Source organism: Alosa alosa, chromosome 12 (assembly GCF_017589495.1).
Source record: "Alosa alosa isolate M-15738 ecotype Scorff River chromosome 12, AALO_Geno_1.1, whole genome shotgun sequence".
NCBI classification, from domain to species: Eukaryota; Metazoa; Chordata; class Actinopteri; order Clupeiformes; family Clupeidae; genus Alosa; species Alosa alosa.
The window spans coordinates 12,173,346-12,195,073 of record NC_063200.1 but is presented as its reverse complement, the minus strand read 5'-3'; the positions used below and the strand labels follow the sequence as shown (position 1 = coordinate 12,195,073).

Here is a 21,728-nt window from a genome sequence, read left to right as displayed (position 1 = left end):
ATATACTTGATTTTTGTAATATGATTACATAATCCAGATTACATGTAATCCGTTACTACCAGGGGGTCAGGATTTGAAGGGTTAGCTTCAGCCACTTAGCATGGCATTTGGCTGCGGACATTTTTGAAAACATGGCATTACATGGTTGCAACTTCCGGCACCAGTTTTTACATGCTGATTGGTAGATGACAGCTCATGCACGAGTTTAGTGTTGGGCACGAGCGTCCTCACGTCCATGTTGGTTTGCATTTCTGGAAGACGACAAATAAAACAACTAACTACTTGGATTAAGCTACGGATACTTGACTTAATACCTACATGGTTTAGGCTGTATTACCGGACTTTGTGGTAAATAAAAGAAAAATGTTAATGTTGTCATATTAGGCTATTATTTGCCGTATATGCGGGGTGCCAATACCTTAAAGTAACTGACTATGACCATACACTTTGGCAGATGCATAGCAATGACCTATATCCAATTATTAGCCTACTTATTGCGTTGTGTATGAAGACTATTTTAAAACGCACAGGCTGTAGTTCTGTAGAACGCAACGTCTGGATCATGTAACCTATGTCTCCCCAAGTGATTTAAAACGAAACAAATGTCAATGACTTATTTCGTTTGCTTTCTTGCAACATTGACATGATTAGGCTATGCATTTGATTTAAATGTTCAGGCTGCCAGTCGAGGCAAAAGCCAAATGTCCAATAACAGTTGCAGACTCTATGCCTGCTCGAACCACAATAGCTGAGGGATGTGCGCTTCTATCGGAAGTTTAACTTATATTGGCTTCATTTAGTCTGCCTGCAAATGTAGCCTAGGCTTAACAAGCTGCAAATTCACACTGGGTGCAGCAAAAATCCCAGCTATCCACACGTTTCCTACATACCATGTCTACTTAATTAATAGTCATTTTCGTTTGGATAGCCTATTGCGTAATAGGCCTACAACCTGTCCAAATGTAGTATTTAGGGATCATTATTTGTGAAGCCTAAAATGACACAATATTGATTCGCATAGTTTATTATCACATATGAACATCACATTAAATAACCTAGGACTTCAGAGACAGGGCAAACTTTACCACCATTCCCAAAATGTTATCCCAACCAATTAAATGAATTTGAGCTTATAATGAGGTGAAGCGTGTTCCTGAACAACTTCTTTTCCTCTGAGGTAATGTCCAATCTTCATCAACGACATACCGTTGTACCTTACGTTGTCTCCGTCTGTAACGTGGAATCTAATAGGCTAATTCTAGCTGGTGCCGGAAACGAACACCCATGAAACGCCATTTTCATAAAGATGGCTGCGGTCAATTTCATGCTTTTTTGGCTGAAGTAGCTAGCCTAGCATGGGCCATTGAAATGAATGGGGGCGGGACTTAGTCACTCTCTCCAGTTATATATAATACCTCCATGGTTACTACCCAACCCTGCAAACATGTTATAAACAGCTGGGAAATCCCTAGAACAGGTCAATCAGAGATTTCAAATGAACGAGGGATGTCACAATGCAACACGCTGTTTTCCCTTGATGAAAGTGACCATGAGTTTTCCCACATCTCAACTTTGGCCATCTGTCTCCTTCTAGCCTCAGCGTTTTTGTTGCATCAACCATAATCAAGCGTGCTCAGATGGCATGATAGACGAGGCGCTGTTGCTCACCTGTCTATCATCGTAAAGCTCGATTTAATTGGTCCGCCCAGGTCTAGGGCGAGCATAGTTGCTCCACAACGGAGCAATGCCAGACCGAACTTCAACTCAAATGTTGTGGGCGGGACTAAGTTCGGCTGGCACCCAGGGTAGTGGTCTGGCGCATGACCTAAAAGTCGCTATCTCACACCATCAGAAAACACATTTTGGTCAAGAGAAAATCAACATTAAATCAATATTTGCCAGAGGTATGAATAATTCTGTTCTTAACTGTATATTGGGGCAGCTGTGGCCTACTAGTTAGCGCTTCAGACTTGGAACCAGAGGGTTGCCAGTTCGAACCCCGACCAGTAGGCACGGCTGAAGTGCAGGCAGCTCACTGCGCTGGGATTAGTGTGTGCAACTTCAAACAGCGCATCAGTATTTTGTCAGCGGCGCATTTGAAGGAATCTGCTTGCAGGCGATTTTTAACCAGGTGATTGTAAATGTACCTTTATATGGACAGTCCAATCACTATAGAAGAAACAACATCATGAATACAATGTCTTCATGATGTTGTTTGTGTAAAAAAAAACAATCTAAATAGTTCTCTTCAGAATCTAAACAAAGCACCATTATACAGTACATTGATTGATTATAACAATAATAATCCTTAGAGACAGAAGACCATGCTATTACTCATATCTTTGTGATGACTCCTTACCCCATAAGCAAGATTATCTAATCAACCTGACCGCTAGCTAGGTAGGTTGAAGTGTAGACTCAAAGAATCATGATTTAAGATGGCCCTCAGGCTCATTAGTAGGCTACAGTAGACAGTCGGACCCAAAATAATGAATGAAATAAAAATCACAGGAAAAATAGAAAAACAAGAAAAACATAAGGAAACAAGATTAACAATAATCAAGTGAATATTAAAAAATAGATGGATATTCGGATATATAATCAGCAGATTGAGCATTCTCAGATAAAACCAGCTCAAAGGAAGCAAGACAAGTCAAAGTCATCATTTAACACATGTGGATGTAATGTTTTAAGATAATAGATCCACTGCGCTGCGCACTGAAGGAGCGTCTGTCCTGTACAGCTCCTCCTGCGGTTAGAAGAGACTCTATCTAGTCCTATAAATTTAAGCTCTGAGACGGAGTGGTTAGCTTCTGCAAAATGCCGCGCAACTGGTGACTTAGGGTCCTGCCTGTTGATGGCACTACGGTGTTCATTGAGGTGGATTCTTAACTGTCTACGGGTGCAGCCTGTGTACTGCAAACCGCAAGGGCAATATAATAAGTAAATGACATTAGTCGAATTGCATGTAATGAATTTTCTGATGTTGTACTGTTTACCAGTGGAGTAGCTAGTGAATTTGCTGGTCTTGGTGATCGAGGGACAGGAAATGCAATTGCGGCAGGGAAAGAAGCCCGTCAGATCATCCTGCAATGGGTGAGTCACATCAACTAAACAGCATTAACAACAACAATAACAACAATGGCTAAACAAAATCAATCTCGTACATTTAATCTAATGTCATCAAGTCCGTATGTTCAGTTGTCAAATTTTAAATTGAGAGATTCAATTACGCTCAATGTTTGGGATAAAATAATCAAATAATTATAATAAAAAACATGAAACCGAATTTAAAAGGATTGCTACACACTCTAATCATTAAGAGCCACTTTTCGAAGGTGCTGAGCACCAGTCCTGAGAGTATAGGATAGCTGGATTAGCTGCTTCTGTTCCATCTATTTACACTGTGTGTGTGTCTCTCTCTCTCTCTCTCTCTGTGTCCATAACATCTGTTCATGCTGCTGCTTTGTTATTGTCAACAGTGTCACATGACTGAATCTTGTCTGAGCAATTATTGCACCTGTCAAATGTGTGTCCTTATGTAATATTTAGTCTGAATTGTGAACACAAATAAATGAGAAGTAAAATATGTGTGTGTGTGTGTATACAGTTGCATATTCATAATTTCTTGGAAATTTAAACACTGATCAAAATGAAGCACAATTAAATTGTTTATTTTTTTTTGGGGGTTTGCCAACAAAACCCCAAAAAATACCCAGCATTAATCTTCCAGCTGCAATGCCCTTTCTCAGCAAGTAAAGTCAAATAGAAGATGGTACAGAGAACCAAAGTTATAGTCTGCCCTCTGCTACCATTCACTGATGGCGTGGCGTGGCACATATTTCATGCAGCTGGGGTGCCAGGGTTATGCCAAAACGGAAATCCATCACAGGCTTCACCCCGGCGGGCATCGAAAAAGTATACCGCTGCAGGAAGGATGTGATGAAGAGAAAGAGCTCCATCTTGGCTAGGCTTTCCCCGAGACACACTCTTTTCCCTGAGAGAGAGGGGCATTCATTTGGTTGAAATGAGGTCACAGGCAATATGTATGGTGATCTAGCACAGTATGACACCGGTGAAATAAGGTCTGATTTTACATTGAGCTCTGTATCATTTTCTCAGTAAGTCCATTTGAGAGAGCAATGTTACTATAAAATTTGAAAGTGAGATGGTATTACAGTGTAGTCTGTAAATATAAACATGCCTGTAGTGGATCTACATAAAAAATCATACATACTGATTAGGGCTGTCACTTTTGTGAAAAAATCCTGTTCGATTTTTGAGACATAAGTGTTCATTGAATCGATTGTAAAATCGATTTTTTATGTCTAAAGACGTTTCCATTTTCAACGCCAAATATAGGCCAATCCACAAACAACTGCAGGACCAACGTAAAGAGGGCGCTTGTAGACGCAAGCCAGCAATATTTCTGATTTATTGGAGTGAAGTTTCGTGCACAATGACAAACAGAAGTGCAGCATTCTCGAAAACCAGTAAGCCGAGTGGACTGCCATTACATCAGTGACATGACTGCACGCTTCAACCTAGCTGTGTCTGTGTTTACGATTAGAAATGTCAAACAAATTTAGCCTCGTAGAACTTCGATTGCACAGTTTGCGTAGCCTACCGCTTTGTTCTTCTCCATAGTTTGATATACCAAAAATCCGAAGTACTTCCACATCGAACTCCTCAAGTTATTAGGGCCCATCACTCGTCTCTCTACATTAAAATCGATTCCCTATTTTAGTTTTCGAAACTTGTGTTGTTTGGTCCAATCGATTGTGCAATCGATTTTCGAACGTAAAGTGACAGCCCTAATACTGATACGTAGTTATGCTATGATTCATCAACATTCTATGTTTAAAGCAACACCAAAGAACTTTTCCTCTGTCGCATGCACGCTATTTGTTTATCCAGCAACGGCTTTGCAAATAACAATGTCCATAGACAAGGTAGAATATGTTGCATGATTTTATGAAAAGTACGATGTATTGCGACATCATGCAAGTCAAATTTGTAGTTTCTTATGTCTCATTCCATCGAACTACCCGCTACCCGATCTGGCAAACTTACATAGTGCAGTTATAGCGGATAGAGGGCCGTGAAGCAAATGCAGAAGTGCCGTTCACCCTGTTACGAGTTGATGAACCAGGGAAACAATTTTGGAAACATTATTTTAAGGTACAAAAAACTCTTTGGTGTTGCTTTAAATGCTCTTTTTCCCTGCTGAGAATGGGATGAACGCAGGATTCTTCACAAACTTGCCCTCCTTGTTCAAGAAGTGTCCTGGGTTAAAAGTGTGCGGCGTCTCCCATTCCTCCTTGTCAAACATTACTGATGTCAAATTCGCTATTATCTCGGTACCCTGCAAAAGTATGTAAAGATCCATTTATATTCATCGAATTATCAGTGATCACATTAAGAATAGTCAGAAGAAATTACAGAATCTATTATGGAATTTCCAACATCTGTTTGTATTTGTTCATAACTATAACTATATTATATAGTTATAATTATTATATATATAGTTATTGTATAACTATATGAACAACTATAACTATAGTTATGAATGAAGTTCATAACGATAACTATTTAGTGTCTTTTGGGGCAGGGGTGTATTGAAGGTCACCTTGGGGATGAGGTAGTCGCCGAGCTGCACATCTTTGGTAGTGTACCGGGGCAGGCCCAATGGGGCGATGTTGCCGATCCTCTGAATTTCGTGGATGACCGCATCAGTGTAGGGCATGTCCGCCCTGTCTGCCATGGTAGGCAGGCGTGACTGACCAATAACTCTATCTATCTCAGCCTGGACCATTTCTGTTGAAGTAAATGGAAAGAAAAGGGGGGGGGGTATCAACATTTTCTATTTGATGATACGAAAATAGCAAAAAACAATATTAAGTTTAAGCACAAGGTTTTTTGGGAAGTGTATGTGTGTGTGTGTGTGTGGGGGCATTTGTCAGCTGTGAGTTACAATAAGATGAAATACAAGTTTGATCTATGTTGTCTAATTTATTTTGGGGGAAACAGTTACGTTTTTCTTTTTAAAATCTATTTCATGCATCGGGCGCCCCAGGGGAGGCCCAGGCAGAAAATGATGGCTTCAGCAGGATCACTCCTGAAATGGAGACATTTAACGTGTGTGTGTGTGTGTGTGTGTGTGTGTGTGTGTGTGTGTGTGTGTGTGTGTGTTACATTGGACCACAGGGTACTTGGCCATGTAGAGAAAGCTCCAACGCAGGGTGGTGGACGTGGTCTCGGAGCCGGCCACATACCAGTCCACCGAGCACATGATCAGATTGTCCTCGGTGAAGCCAGCAGCTGTATTCTCCTTGCTCTTCAGTGATTACACAGATAAAAGAAAAAAGAAAAGACAGAAGTGAAAACGTGCCGTTTTGACGACACCTTTGTGTCATTCTTCTGGCCAAGTGAGCAAGTGTCATTCTGATGACGTGTTCAAACCAAAGGACCCATAGGGCATAAAGAGCATGGCATCTCATGTCACAGGTCCAGCACACACACACACACACACACTTCTCACCTTTTCAATCTCAGTCAAATAGCAGTCAATGTAATCCCTTGGCTCTGAGGGTTCCCAGTCTTTCTTGCGCTGCTCGATTTCCTCCCTCAGGAAAACTTTCACGTGGTCATAGATTTTTTTGATGGTCTGGTGAGGCCCAGGTAAGCGTTTCCTCACCACCGGGTAAGCATCGTACAGCTACAAAAGGTAAGCCACACAAGTTCCTTTTCAATCACCACTTAGTCATTGAAGTCCTTCTTCTACTCATAAACTATTCTACTACCGAGAACAGATACTGTATTGCTATTTGCAAAAATTAAATGAAACATAGAGTACTGTTATCATTTAGGATGAGTACAATACCTGTGCCCAAATGGAGGCTTCAAGTTCAATAGTTTTATCAAACATAGTCATCAGTGTTTGGAACTTCTCGTCGGTGTATTCAAATCGATGCCCAAAAACAAGGGAGCAAATGATGTTGGCAACAGCGTAGTTTGTAGGCAAGTGTGGATTGAATGGTTTACCTAAAGAGACAAAGAGTAAGAGATAAATAAATGCTCTATCCCTGTTTATATATTCTTATTTATAACAGGATCATTTATCACATCTCACAACCTCACCACAGTTATATAGTACTTGTTATTGTTATTATTATAACCTGATATGTTTATAATTCTGTTCTGCTATCATTGCTATATTTTATGTAGGCTATATGACTACTTTTTCAGTGATTTATAATAATAATGTTTATTGTTATTATTGTAGCCTATGTCGCTTTGGTCAAAAGCATCTGCAAAGAGCCATAATCATACCCATGAATAAATACATAAATTAATACAATTCCTTGCGCCCCTTATTTGCAAGAATACAGACTGTATTCTTACCATCAAGTTCTTCAATATCTCTGGAAAGATGGGTAAACTCATCTAAAATGGCTGACTCAAGAGACTTCTTGCCGACTCCGAAATACTTGAGGGTAAACAGGGCAAACTTGCGCTGTTGTCTCCATAAATATCCATTGCTGGTGCAACGCCTGTAGAAAGGAGACAACATGTAAACAGAGCCTGCTGCTCCAGCCCCCATTTAAAAATGTATCACTAACTTCCTGTTTATGATCAAGTAAAACCTCCCTCTGTTCCTTTCCTTTTCATTCATTCATTTTAGCAGACATGTTCATTCTGTTTCAGTGCTATACAGACACACTGTGTGGAGGTGTGCCAGGTAAGGAACTCATGACATTGGTGCTGTTTGCACCTTGTTTTGCTAAATGAGCCACAGTAGGACACGGACATGATCTAGTACAAACTAGCACTAATACAAAAATAAAAGCAGTTTATCGATACTATTTATGTGTGAATAATCATAAAACAGAAGGAGTATCCTTAGTCTTACCAACATGGTTGGACACCTCCATTGTAAGTGCACTCTCAGGCCGGTCAGCCATGGTGTCTCCTTGAGTCACCAAAGCTTCTCGCACCATCTTGGTCATGGACCATGAGGAATTAATTTTAAGACTGTAGATATTCCCATACTGCTCAGCAAACTACGAGAGACAAAGATAAGACACATCATAAGGGCTAAAAAGGCATATGTGGCAAAATGTTCCTGAACAGTTGGAGCCAGCTATGTAATAGCAGAGAAGAAGACAAAGAAGAAGAAGAAGAATTCTTGTGGCACTCTTTCATGTATTCTTTCATTATTACAGTGACCAGTTCTCATAAATATCTGATTCTGAAACCTGTTCTTATAAATGTCTGACACTTACCCGGCACAGTTCCAGATGGGCTTTTTTGAAGTCAATGGTGACCATGTTCCCTATGACAGGCCAACACAGTGGACCTGGAGGAAAGGTCTTTGGCCTGCGCCTCCACATGATATCCGCTAGAAGCAGAAAGACAATGGTGGACACCAGCAGCACCTGGATGTCCATCCATCTCAGCAAGGAGGAACTGAAGGTTGAGGATGACGAGGGAGCCATGTGCTTTAGAGAATGCCTCTCTCTCTCTCTCTCTCTCTGTCTGACCTCTAACTGCTTAGGTAGCTGATTAAATACACACAGGTCTCTGCCCAGACATGTTGCACTTTGTCCTGCTGTCATATCTAAGGCAATGCATTGGTGGGAGGGCTCAGTGACCTAGCGCACGCTCACCACTGTGACTCCATGATGTGCGACACAATTTGAGATGACATAATACGAAGTGGAAAGATGCTGAATCAGGGGTCTTATAGAAGTCCCACATTTATGTTTTTGGGTATTTAAGTCATTTTTCAAGCCTAGACACCCGACACCTCAGATAATCATAATCAAGTTCCAGTATACAGTAAGACATGTCAGACTGTTTCACAATAGTAACCATTTAGTGAATACTTACAGGGTCATTCAAAAAGGTCAAATTTCTATATGCTTATCCAATATAAAATTGCTGCTCGCTGATATAACCAGTAGGGTCATTCCACGTCAATTCAACCAGGACCCACGCACTTAGGTCTCAAACAATTCTGAAAAAATTACCAGGTGTACCTATGTTACCCAGGAGACACACTGTAAAATGACTTTTATATAAGATACAGCCAGTTTTATGGGGGTAGGGGGGTGTTGATTTTGTTCAGCCTCTTTTTTTTGTCAAAGTTCACAAGCCATAGCGCAAGAACTAAATCATGTAGGGGGCTCAAATTGTGCATGCTGGTACATAAATAGAAGTAGTATGCAAAATCGTCATGTTTGGTCTGGATGATCCTGCACGGTTATAGCTGTCCCTCAAAGTTGATCAATATTTTTTTTTGCCAAAATAGTTTTTGGCTGGGCTCTGTTTAGGCCTTTAGAAGACATATTTGTACTCAACATACGCTTTTAATTTATTTTCCTTATTGAGATAAGTAGAAACACTCTCACAAAAACCGATGAACAGAAAATAAATTCCTTCAGAGTCTGAACAGCAGACCTCACAAGTCTGAAAAATCAATTTGGTTCTCATTTTCAGAGCACCCAAACACCTTGTGGGAATATACAAAGATTTGTTTTATATTCTTTTCTTTATTCGCCATGATCCCTTCTTTTTAAAAACACCAAATGCAAATGCATATGCAAATTTTTCTTTTTTACTTTCCACCCTGAACATGGGCAAAATGCACCACTGCATTAATGACAAACTGGCAGTTTAAACAAATGTTTTGGTAATTCAGGTTCAAGGAAGACAAGGAAGGCTTGTATTATAACCTCCAACCAACTTACAGCAGAACAACTGGGCTCAAACATCAAAAGCAGCATATGCGTGTGGTTATCAGAGCTGACCTCACAACTTTTCACCTACTGAGAAGGATCAGCTCCTCCTTCACCTGAAGGCAGACTATCTGCTACCTACTTCCTTAAAATTAGTGCGATTATGTAAACATATATGTGTGTTTTGTGTAAAAGTCTTTCACACAGAAAGACCTGTGTGTGTGTGTCTCTCTCTCACTGCGTGTGTGCCCGTGTGTGTTTTTTTTTACCTCTGTGTGTGCGTGCGTGTGCGTGTGTGTGTTAGGGAGGGGGGTTGGCTGTGTGTTTTAATTATGCAATACTTTATTATCCTTTTCCTATCTCAACAGGCAGAGTAAATGTGGTGTGAATGATATTGTCACACTTTTTGACTAAAGCAAAATCAAGCTTTACCATGGCAAATGTTCATTAGCAGACATGTCCCTGCAGATAATAGTCCAGTCATTTTATGAAAAAAGGTTGAACAAATTACAACAGAAGCAAACTTAACTGATTTTGTATCCTCAATATGTCCTGAGTAAGGAAAAAACAGCCCCGAAGAATCCCAACAGGGGAAAGTTTCGAAAAAGACCCAAATATACCGTATTCATGCGCCTATTCAGTATTTTTCTCACGCAAATAAAAAAAAACTAACCCTTACATATCACCATGAAAATTACTGAGTTGATTACTTATATCAAGACAAACAAAAAATGTATTACAAGTTTTTTGAATTTGTTTGTTAACATGGGCAAACAGGGCATAATGCAATTATAGCTAATTTGAATAAATACCACAACGGAGCTAAACATTGGGTATAGCCAGATGAAAATGTCTTGTAGAATCTTGTTGACATATAAGTGCAGCAATCAAATCTTTCTTGTAAACAAAGGTTTTAAAAGCAGTTTTTACTCAATTCAAAAGAAAATGTCGCCACCGCCGAGCCATTGGTTGTTTGAATGTACTGCTCTGTCTATCAGCATAAAAAGCCCGCCCCATGTCGGATTACCGATTTTGATTGGGGTCTGGGTTTTTAGAACATTGGAAATGGTCATCAATGGCCTCCTCGCCAGACTAACCTGCAGAGCAAATTCAAATTAGCTAACAGGTTCATCTGGGTTCTCCCAGACTATATGAAATGTCCATGTAGGAACTGCCTGTAAGTGCCCATATAACATGTAAGAAATTCCCATGTACCATAACCATGAGCCGGAGTCTACTGTGCGCCGGTCTACTATAATTCTGAGCTTGGACTCTCTTCATTCACAGTGCTATTTACTATATTCCTGTGCATGTGTCCTTTATCTAAGTCTAGTCCATTGACTGCTGCATGTCAAGTAAGATCTTCAGAGTATTCATTATGTAACCGGATGCAGAGCATTCACTATATGTTACCATGTTCAGACACATGGCGGCTCTACAAAGAGAACAGTGCACTGTATTGTATTATTGTTAAAATGGTCCAAAGCATGGCCCCTTTTATAAAGTTTGTATGTCTGGTGAACTGTGCTCATACTCAAATGTACTCAAGTGCTCCCTGCACATGCTGTGATGTGCTCTGCTCATGAAAAGAAACACAGATAAATATAGTTTTATGCAACTCTACTACTTTGCAAAACTACTCCATAATGTGATGTTCCTGAATTGGAACTTGCATTTTAAGAATCTGTTTACACAGGAAATCATAGCATCTTTACAGTTATCAAGCATTGTGGTTCTTTAACCACAGCGGGCACTAGTTGAGACTGAAATTATTATAATGATACTTTCATGGATGTGAGCGACCAGGCACTTGTTCTTTTCAAGACTTCCTGTCTCCTTCAGTCAGGACCGTCATTTGTGGTCTATCTCTGTTCCTTTTCTTAGTGACATATAAGTGCAGCAATCAAATCTTTCTTGTAAACAAAGGTTTTAAAAGCAGTTTTTACTCAATTCAAAAGAAAATGTCGTCACCGCAGCCATTGGTTGTTTGAATGTACTGCTCTGTCTATCAGCATAAAAAGCCCGCCCCATGTCGGATTACCGATTTTGATTGGGGTCTGGGTTTTTAGAACATTGGAAATGGTCATCAATGGCCTCCTCGCCAGACTAACCTGCAGAGCAAATTCAAATTCGCTAACAGGTTCATCTGGGTTCTCCCAGACTATATGAAATGTCCATGTAGGAACTGCCTGTAAGTGCCCATATAACATGTAAGAAATTCCCATGTACCATAACCATGAGCCGGAGTCTACTGTGCGCCGGTCGACTATAATTCTGAGCTTGGACTCTGCAACTCTCTTCATTCACAGTGCTGTTTACTATATTCCTGTGCATGTGTCCTTTATCTAAGTCTGGTCCATTGACTGCTGCATGTCAAGTAAGATCTTCAGAGTATTCATTATGTAACCGGATGCAGAGCATTCACTATATGTTACCATGTTCAGACACATGGCGGCTCTACAAAGAGAACAGTGCACTGTATTGTATTATTGTTAAAATGGTCCAAAGCATGGCCCCTTTTATAAAGTTTGTATGTCTGGTGAACTGTGCTGCACATGCTGTGATGTGCTCTTTGCTCATGAAAAGAAACACAGATAAATATAGTTTCATGCAACTCTACTACTTTGCAAAACTACTCCATAATGTGATGTTCCTGAATTGGAACTTGCATTTTAAGAATCTGTTTACACAGGAAATCATAGCATCTTTACAGTTATCAAGCATTGTGGTTCTTTAACCACAGCGGGCACTAGTTAAGACTAAAATTATTATAATGATACTTTCATGGATGTGAGCGACCAGGCACTTTTTCTTTTCAAGACTTCCTGTCTCCTTCAGTCAGGACCATCATTTGTAGTCTATCTCTGTTCCTTTTCTTAGTGAAATCAGTCTCACTCAGTGTTTTATCTGTGTTAGGTGCAATCACACATAGCCTACACACACACACACACACACACACACACACACACACACACACACACACACACACACACACACACACACCTTCCTTCCCTTCTTTCCAGGCCCCCAGATTTAAAAAAAAAAAAAGAGTGCCACGTGATTTCCTTCCAGCAGAAATGTTTCTAAAGAGCATGGTTCCTTTTTTGGGGGTGAATTATTCCATTTATAGACTTTGTTTGTATGTCTGGTGAACTGCGCTTGTAGTGCGCCCTGCACATGCTGTGATATGCTCTTTGTTCATGGAAAGAAACAAAGTTATTTAGTAACTCCGACAACTATACATTATGTGATGTTCTGATGTCTCATGTGATGTTCTGATAAATTGGGACCTTGAATGAGCTTGGATGTTATGGGCATGCTTCAACACGTGTTTCACAAATCTAAATAAAAATCATAGCATCTTTACAGTTGTCAAGCATCCTTGTGGTTCTATAACCAAACTGACTGAAATTATTATGATTATACTTTTATGAGGATAGTTCAATGGTTAAGAGCGACTAGCTGTCATCAGTAATTAATACTTGTGTGCTATTTTCAACTGAACTTCTCTCATGTAATAAATGCAATGAGAATGAACCTCTTTTCACAGTAAAATCAGGCTGAACATATCTTCTCAATTACTAACTAAACTTCTGGAACTTTCAGCTACAAAGGGATGGAAACTTGATGTTTGAGTTCCGCTTGATAGACTATATGAAACTCTTAAAAAAAAAAAAAAAAACAGTACATAATCTCAACTCTTCCACATGTGGCTTAGACATTCTGCCTAACATTTTTTTTTATTACAAACTTTAATTCATAGCAACGTTTCTCTTTGTTGCTTTTTAAGTCCCTGCACTGGCTTCCAGTAAGTCACAGAGTTGACTTTGAATCATTATTCTTTGCTTTTGTTTAAGCACATTGAATAACCCCTGTGTATGAAATGCACTTAATAAACTTGACTTGACTTGTTATTTTCAAGACTCCCTGTCCTTCTGTCAGAACTGGCAGGACTTGTTGGTTGACTCTTTTGGTTAATAAAATATAGGCCTCGATAGGCAAGACAACTGATTATATCACTATGAAACAACCCTCATTGATAACTTACTTTGAGACTATAGGCTATTGTTTTGTATTGTGTTTCCTGAAATTTTACATTTGAATAATACAAATGAGTTGTTACCTGATGCTCATGTGCTGAACATTGGAGCATTGGAGATGTCAATTGTATTAACAGAGGGAATTTTGGATATATCATTTTATCGCTTCACAAATCTGAAAATATTGTCAACAAAATGAGCTTTTGGTCACTCTGAGCCCAAAATCTCCACTTCAACTAGTAGGCCTACTATTATGTAGCATTGTATTGTTAAAAAATGGTACAAATTGTTTGTATGTTTGCAAAATGTTGTCTGAGAATAAGGAAAAATGTCTACAGTTGTATGTTAATGTATAACTGAGTTACACATTACGCATTTCTTAATTCATGCAATTACGCAGTTGCTATGCGACACAATTACCATTTTAACACTTCACTTCCACTCAGTGTTTTTATCTGTGTTAGGTGCAATCACACATAGCCTACACACACACACACACACACAAAAGGGCTGTTTGTGTTGCAGAGAAGAGACAGTGTTCTTCAGTGCCACATATTATTGTATATTTGATCCATTATCACATGAGTGGCTAAACAGCTCAGTTCATTATTTGATGCTCTTGGATGACGTGGGTTTCCACATCACACAGTGCCTCCTGGCTATTGTAATCATCTCGCACATTGACTTTATATACAATCAATGGTCTCGCACACCTGAATAACTAAACGGAACCAGTTGGCTGGCTAATACCATAGAGTCAGAGCCGTGGATGTATGGCTCTACAGAGAGTTATCCCACAGCGCCTCCCATGTCCCTTTCTGGTACTGCTACTAGTGAGTCCCATGTGAAAAGACCAAAGAATAAGTGGGGGCTCCAGATTAAAATCAAGAAACCATTCATGAAAGTGTTACTCAATAAACTCAATATAAACAAATGAGATGTTAATGTAGGCTTAGAGTAGAGTAGAGATTTAATCTGAGTGAGCACATTTCAGGTATCTGTATCATTAGTTCAGCCAACATCCACAGATGCACCCCTCCCTGCAATACACAACAAAGGGATCCCCCTTCCTCCCATCATCACTGCAAATCAGGTAAGAGGAGAGGTGAGGAGACTTCGCCCCAGGAAAGCAGCCAGCCCAGACCGAGTGTGTCCTAGACTGCTCAAAGCCTGTGCTGTGGAACTGGGGGAGCCTCTGCAGCAAGTCTTCAACCTGAGCCTCCGACTGGGTAAGGTACCAGCACTGTGGAAGACATCATTTCTCATCCCAGTTCCAAAGAAGCCCAGTGAGCTAAATGACTTTAGGCCAGTCGCTCTAACATCACACATGATGAAGACCATGGAGCGACAACTACTTTACATCCTCAGACCCCAGGTCCGCCACTCACTTGACCTGCTCCAGTTTGCATACCAGGTGAAGGTGGGCGTGGAGGATGCCACCATATACCTACTGCACTGAACGCAATCTCATCTGGACAAGGGGAAAGCGCTGTAAGAATCATGTTCTTTGATTTCTCCAGCGCCTTTTACACCATTCAGCCTGTCAGATTGAGATACAAGTTTGTACAGATGGGGGTTGATGCTCACCTGGTATCCTGGATCACAGATACCTGACGGAGAGACCACAGTTGGTCAGGCTGAAGCGCTGCTTCTCAGAGACTGTCATCAGCAGCACCGGAGCGCCTCAGGGGACACTGCTTTCACCGTTCCTGTTCACCCTACACGTCTGACTTCAGCTACTGAGCCCTGCCGCATGCAGAAGTTTTTCGGGCGACACTACAATTGTGGGATGTATCAGGGATGGACAGGAGGACGAGTACAGGAACCTGGTGGATGACTTTGTGCAATGGTGCAGGCTCAACCATCTGCAGTTTAACACAACAAAGACCAAGAAGATAGTGGTGGATTTCAGGAGATCTAAGCCACCTATGCTGCCAGTCTCCATTGAAGGGTCAATGTGGAGGTGGTCAGCACATATAAGTAAGAAAAAAAAATGGACAATAAACTGGACTGGTCAGCCAAAACTACATTATCTACACCTTATAACTCATTCCCTGTTATATATTGTTCTTTCTTTTTCTTGTTTGTTAAGCAATTCTATTATGTTTACATTCGTGTATTTTCATAGTCATTATTTTTTAAATAACAAGCAAAGTTATTACGCTGTTCAATCCCTGCACTGTTCACTTTTGCACTACCACCACTGCACACCCTCTACCATACCATAGCACCTTATCATGGTCAGTGCATCACATGGTCTGTCCATATCAGACCTTTGTAATCACTTCACATGCTCTTTAATTTTAACATTTCATGATTTGTATGTATGTGAGAGATGTGTGTGTTTGTGTGTTTGTTGTGTTATGGTTGTATAAGCTACTGGGTGCCTAAAATTTCCCTCGGGATGAATAAAGTATCTATCTATCTATCTATCTATCTATCTATCTATCTATCTATCTATCTATCTATCATTCTATATAACTTATTTATTTGAGTAGGCAACACAATAAGTTATTGTGACAGATTACAGTTAAATCAGGAATACTATTTAGATGACGTGCAACATATGCATGGATAAAAACAGTAACACTAACAGTGATGTTATAAACCCCCAATTGCTTCCTTGTTGTCACATGGCTTCTTTTCAGAGTAGCCTAAAAGCTGTTCAACTTTTAGACACCTTGGAATGGGATACATTCCAGGCATTTTTCATATATTTCAGATTGTCTGCACAAGAAAAAGAAAATAAACAAAAAAATTATTTCCAGTTTCATTAATCACAACACACCAGCCTCGCTCCAGCTGCGAGATCACAACACATGATTGGCACAATGTATAAACAACATACCACATAATTGGAACGATGTATTCACATGTCAACTTTTGGCAACTATATACTATACTATATACAACTAACTATATACTATATCCATCTAGACCTCACAGCTGCTCCCCAAGCCGTAGTTTCAACATTCGGCCACAAGATGGTGATGCTGTTTTAACAGTAGACCAAAGTAAGCACTCTCTTGAGGTTGCCAGTCAGAACACTAAGCATTTCATATACTTAGCCCCAAACATATAGGAATATTTAATCAACAGGAAGAAATAAGGGCATGTTGCAAAAGCAAATAATTAAATTAGGGAATGTTTTGATTGTTTGAATGGATAACCTAATTCCACAATACTGCGGCAGAATCCTGTAAGTAAATGTATGATATGTGTATGCTACTGTGCAATAGTCTCTACTGTTAAAATCCTTCTCACTGTGATTTGGCTTACAGACCTTTGCACTTCAAAATATGATCATATGTCTTTGGAGGTGTAAATGTTCCTATTCTTTCCATTAATCTTTCCATTAATTTCTGCATTGCATTCATGTTAACGTGTGTGTGTGTGTGTGTGTGTGTGTGTGTGTGTGTGTGTGTGTGTGTGTGTGTGTGTGTGTGTGAGTGTGTGTGTATGTGTGTGTGTGTGAGAGTGAGTATGCCTTCTGCATGTGTTTAAAATGAATGTATGTGTATGAATGTGCATGTGCATTAATGTATGTGTATGTTGACTTGTGTGCATGTGTGTGTTTTCCCATCTTTGTGTATATGTGTGTGTATGTATATATGTGTGTGTGTGTGTGCTCGTGCATGTGTGTGCGCATGCGTGCGCGTGTGTGTACTGCGGCAGTGGGCATGCGTGCTGGGACAGAACTGCGTGTGTGTCAGCGTAACGTGACTCTGACTCTGCGGCCAGGCCAGGAAGAGACAAGATGGAGGCGACTGGGGTACACAGGGGCCATCATGCTCTCTGATGAATGTGTGTGTGTGTGTGTGTGTGTGTGTGTGTGTGAGTGACAGCAGTACTAGAACAGGGACAAGAGAGAGGGAGACACAGGAGAGAGAGGAGAGAGAGAAAGCGATAGACAGAGAGGGAAAGAGAGAGAGAGAGAGAGTGAGAGCAACCTCTTTTTCACATCACTGCGTGGCACAGCTGGGTACGAGGCGGAGAGAGATCGTCCTGGCACCCCTGGCACACTGGCGTACCCCTGTAGCCTGGCGACAGAGACACAAGGGCACGCTGAGAACCTCAACAACCACCGCCCACATCCCCCCACACACACACACACACATACCACATACACACACACACCCCTAGCTGCCCACTCTGCTCCTCCCCCCACACACACACACACACACCACCCCCAACCCCACGCTCCCAGGCCCCTGTGGGGGGACAAAAGCGCGGCAGAACTGTCCGTCACCCATCACTGTGCTGGGGACATTTCGGAGGCTCGGGGGGAACGTTTAACAAGAGCTTATTCTCCTAAAGCCGCACCGAGATGACTGCGAACCAGGCCAAGCAGATAGAGGGAGAGAGAAATAGAGAGAAACATTACACAGAAAACATCTCACAAAGTTTTCCATCATTGCATAGAGTGCGATGAAGTGACTCAGCTTCGTCTTCTCTCTGTCTATCACTCTATCCCTCTCTCTCTCTCTCTCTCTCTGTCTCTCTTGCCTGAGTGTGTAACATATTAATTTATATTTCCTATGTGCTCACTGAAACAAGCAAACGCGTCCATTCAGCAGAGCCGCGCGATCGTCCTCCATTCACTCTCATTCTTCTCTTTCTTTTCTCTGCCTCTCCATTGTGTCCTTCATTGTCAGTTACTTCAGTGTGACAGCCACTGCCTTTGCTACTGTGTCAGAGCGGCCCTGACATCTGTGTGATTCCAGGAAACAAGCACTTCTCCTATATAGCACCAAAAATGCCACACTCATAACTGCTTTCACAGCAAACCCATAACTTGCGTGCTTTTTTGTGTGCGGTTATTTAGAATAATGCATCTGTTCCTTATAAACATTTCATAAAGAAGGGATAGATAGGTTTCTATTTTGAGCTTGTATGTGTGTGTGTGTGTGTGTGTGTGTGTCTGTCTGTCTGTGTGTGTGTGTTGTGTGTAGTCTATGTCTGTGTCTGTGAGCAGTCGTCAGTAATAGTTTGGCCCACTAATCATCAATAAAGCAAAGATTTTGGACAACCTTTGGCACCATCCTAATTGCATTGAAGACCACAGGCTTTAGCCCTGTTGTACACTTGTTGTGGTGGGAAGGGAGTGATCTCACAAGCTATAACATGTTAACTACAGAATAAGTTGGGTGTGGCGAATATAGGATATACCAGGGAAGCAGTGACGGCTTAAGAACTGCATGTCACATTCTGAGAGGCTTAGCAAATGAGAAGTGACTGGATGACATGTCTTGGTGCTTTAACACTTTGTTGTCTAAATCTCTCTCACACACACACACAGACACACTCTCTCTCTCTCTCTCTCTCTCTCTCTCTCTACCCCCACATCTCCATGTAGCCTGCACACCCACCCACACACAGATAGCCTACATGCATGTAAACACACACCCGCTAGATTCACATGTAAATCACAGGTTATGCTCTCTGCCTCTCTCCCCATGTCTCTTCCTAAGCCACTGCACCATACTGCACTTGATGAACAATGCTCATATTATAAAACTGTGTTGTACTAGCTGGAGTGGGCAAACATGGCTCACAAAAATACTGCTAGCATGTTTGCAAAAAATGGGCCCCATGCTGGCACAGACACAGAAGCATGTACACAGGAGAGGGAGAGAGAAAGAGTCCATCTTATAGTCTACCCCATTGGATGGGCTTGTTCAGCCCAGAGCAACACACGTACAGAATTAAAGGTGCAGGCATACAGGTTATTGCCAAACGTTACACTCAGATCCACATTGCTGATGCCTCAGCCTGGACAGTGGCCGACTGACTTCCCCTCACCCTGCGCCCCCGGTCACCCCTGGCCCCCTATGCTTACCCTCTCCCCTATTACCACATGAATGGGTGCCTGCAAAAAGACCACTGAAGATTCGGACGCCAACAGAAGGCATCAGATTTGCAATTCAATCTGCCCCAATGGGACAAGGCTGTCACCGATATGACAGAGGGCAAAGAGAGTGGGGGTGTATGTGTGTGGGGGGCATGGTAGCACCACACGTGCACACACACACACACACACAAACACACAACGACAGTCCTTCTCAGTCAAACTTCAGCTGTTCTGCCTGATGCCACTTTGTGTGTGTGTCAAGTGACAGTTCTAATCTTGTCGCCTAGCAACGGGGACGCTGGCTGCGTCTGACTTGTTTTTGTCCGGATTATTTTTCCTTAATTCTTGTAGGGCCTACACTCATTTAGTTTAGCTGCACAGTTATAGATAGCCTTTTTATTTCAATTGTTTGTTTCATTTTAAAATACTTGAAATTCCTTGAATTTCCCCTGGGGATCAATAAAGTAGCCTATTTATCTATCTATCTATCTATCTATCTATCTACTTTTACTGTGTTTTCACCTGAAGTCTGCCTCTGCGTTCCACCGGCGCTACCTATTGATCAGCTGTTTTTGTTTTTCTGCCGATTGCTATCATCGAGACATCTGACTGTTGACGCTACTGACAGTGGAAGAACCTGCACTGCTATTGAAGACTTGTTGCCTGCTAGTGTCTCTCTCCCTCTCCATCCTGTCTGCACTGGGTTCCTAGTTGGTTCACTGTCCAGCTGGGTGATCGAGGCTTTGTGCTAGCTAGGCTAGGCTCGCTTGTTGTGTTTGCACATGAAGGCCTTGTGGTACATTGCCGCTGAACTTTGCATGGCGGCTTTGGTCGCATCTCCTTGCGGGCTACAGACACTGGCTCTGCCCTGCTTGCTGCCTACCAACAGCCTTCTACACAGCACAGCACCTTCCAGCAGTCTGCTGGAACATCGCTCTCAACTCCAGCAGCCTGCTCAAACATCGCTCTCAACTCCTCGCTCTCAACTCCAGCAGCCTGCTCAAACATCGCTCTCAACTCCAGCAGCCTGCTCAAACATCGTTCTCAACTCCAGCAGAGAGGGAGTGTCACCTGGTGTCCAACACACCAACTCCCCGCTCCGGACTGAATGCCGCTGGAATTAATGCTGCAAATCTCCGACAGCGTCAGGTGTTTGGTAGGCCTAAGCCATCCCAGCGAGCTCTTCCGCACATCCAGCTCTTCCGTCTCTTTCTGTGACTCCAATCTCCAAAACTGCTGCCTCAGAGGGATCACGTAATGATTTGAACACTGTCACTCCTCCCGCAAACAGGTCAACTCTTCAGATAACACATCTCAATGTGAGATCTCTGTCTAATAAGACATTTATTTTGAATGGAAACTATCTCGTCAGCTGGACTTTCTGTTTATTACAGAAACTTGGCTTAACTAGTTGTACCGCAGAGCGGTACAAAATATGACCGCCGCCCAGTCCAGCACATGTTTTCCACAAAAATAAGTCACGCTGAAAGGCATATATAATTCTAACTGTCTCACTGAATTGCATTATGCACACTCAATTCTCACTGGTATCTGCTAGACAGCAAGTACCAAAACATGATTAGTTCATAGATTTCACATGTAATATACATTTTATACAACCCCACCCCCATCTTGCCTGTTCATAATTCTGAGAAATTCTTGAATTGTGTGCATGTGTCGCATGTAATTATGTTTATGTTTATGTGTGTGTGTGCGTGCATGTGCATGTGCTTGTGTGTTTGCCTGTTTATGTGCCTGTGTGTGTGCATGTGCATGCATGAGTATATATGTCTACTGTGTGAGTATGTGTCATACGTAGGATTACTGTAAATGTATGTGTGCGCGTGTGTATCTGTTTATGCACATGTGTGCATATGGAATGGAATGGAATGTTTACATGACCCCTGGAGGCAAACATACGCAAAAAATTGGTCATCCTAGGCCCTACGGTTCTCAAGATATTCACAGAAAACTGTGTCTGCCCTACCCTCCTTTCGGGGGTCCAGTCCAGCGGGGGGGCTACAGATCAAAACGAAAAGCAATGGTTCCATGCTATCCATGTGGGGTTACATGCCCACCAAGTTTCGTGTACCCCGG

General features: G+C 41.6%; 1 protein-coding gene across 1 annotated transcript; it reads right to left on the bottom strand.

Moving 5' to 3' along the window:
* Positions 1-3,724: 3,724 nt before the first annotated feature.
* Positions 3,725-20,639, bottom strand: LOC125304840 (cytochrome P450 2J6-like). Its single transcript, XM_048259348.1, is given in 10 exon segments — positions 3,725-3,988; positions 5,215-5,365; positions 5,630-5,817; positions 6,196-6,337; positions 6,542-6,718; positions 6,884-7,044; positions 7,405-7,584; positions 7,913-8,063; positions 8,286-8,469; positions 20,515-20,639. Coding segments are annotated over 10 exon segments (1,632 nt in total). The 3' UTR covers positions 3,725-3,815.
* Positions 20,640-21,728: the final 1,089 nt, after the last annotated feature.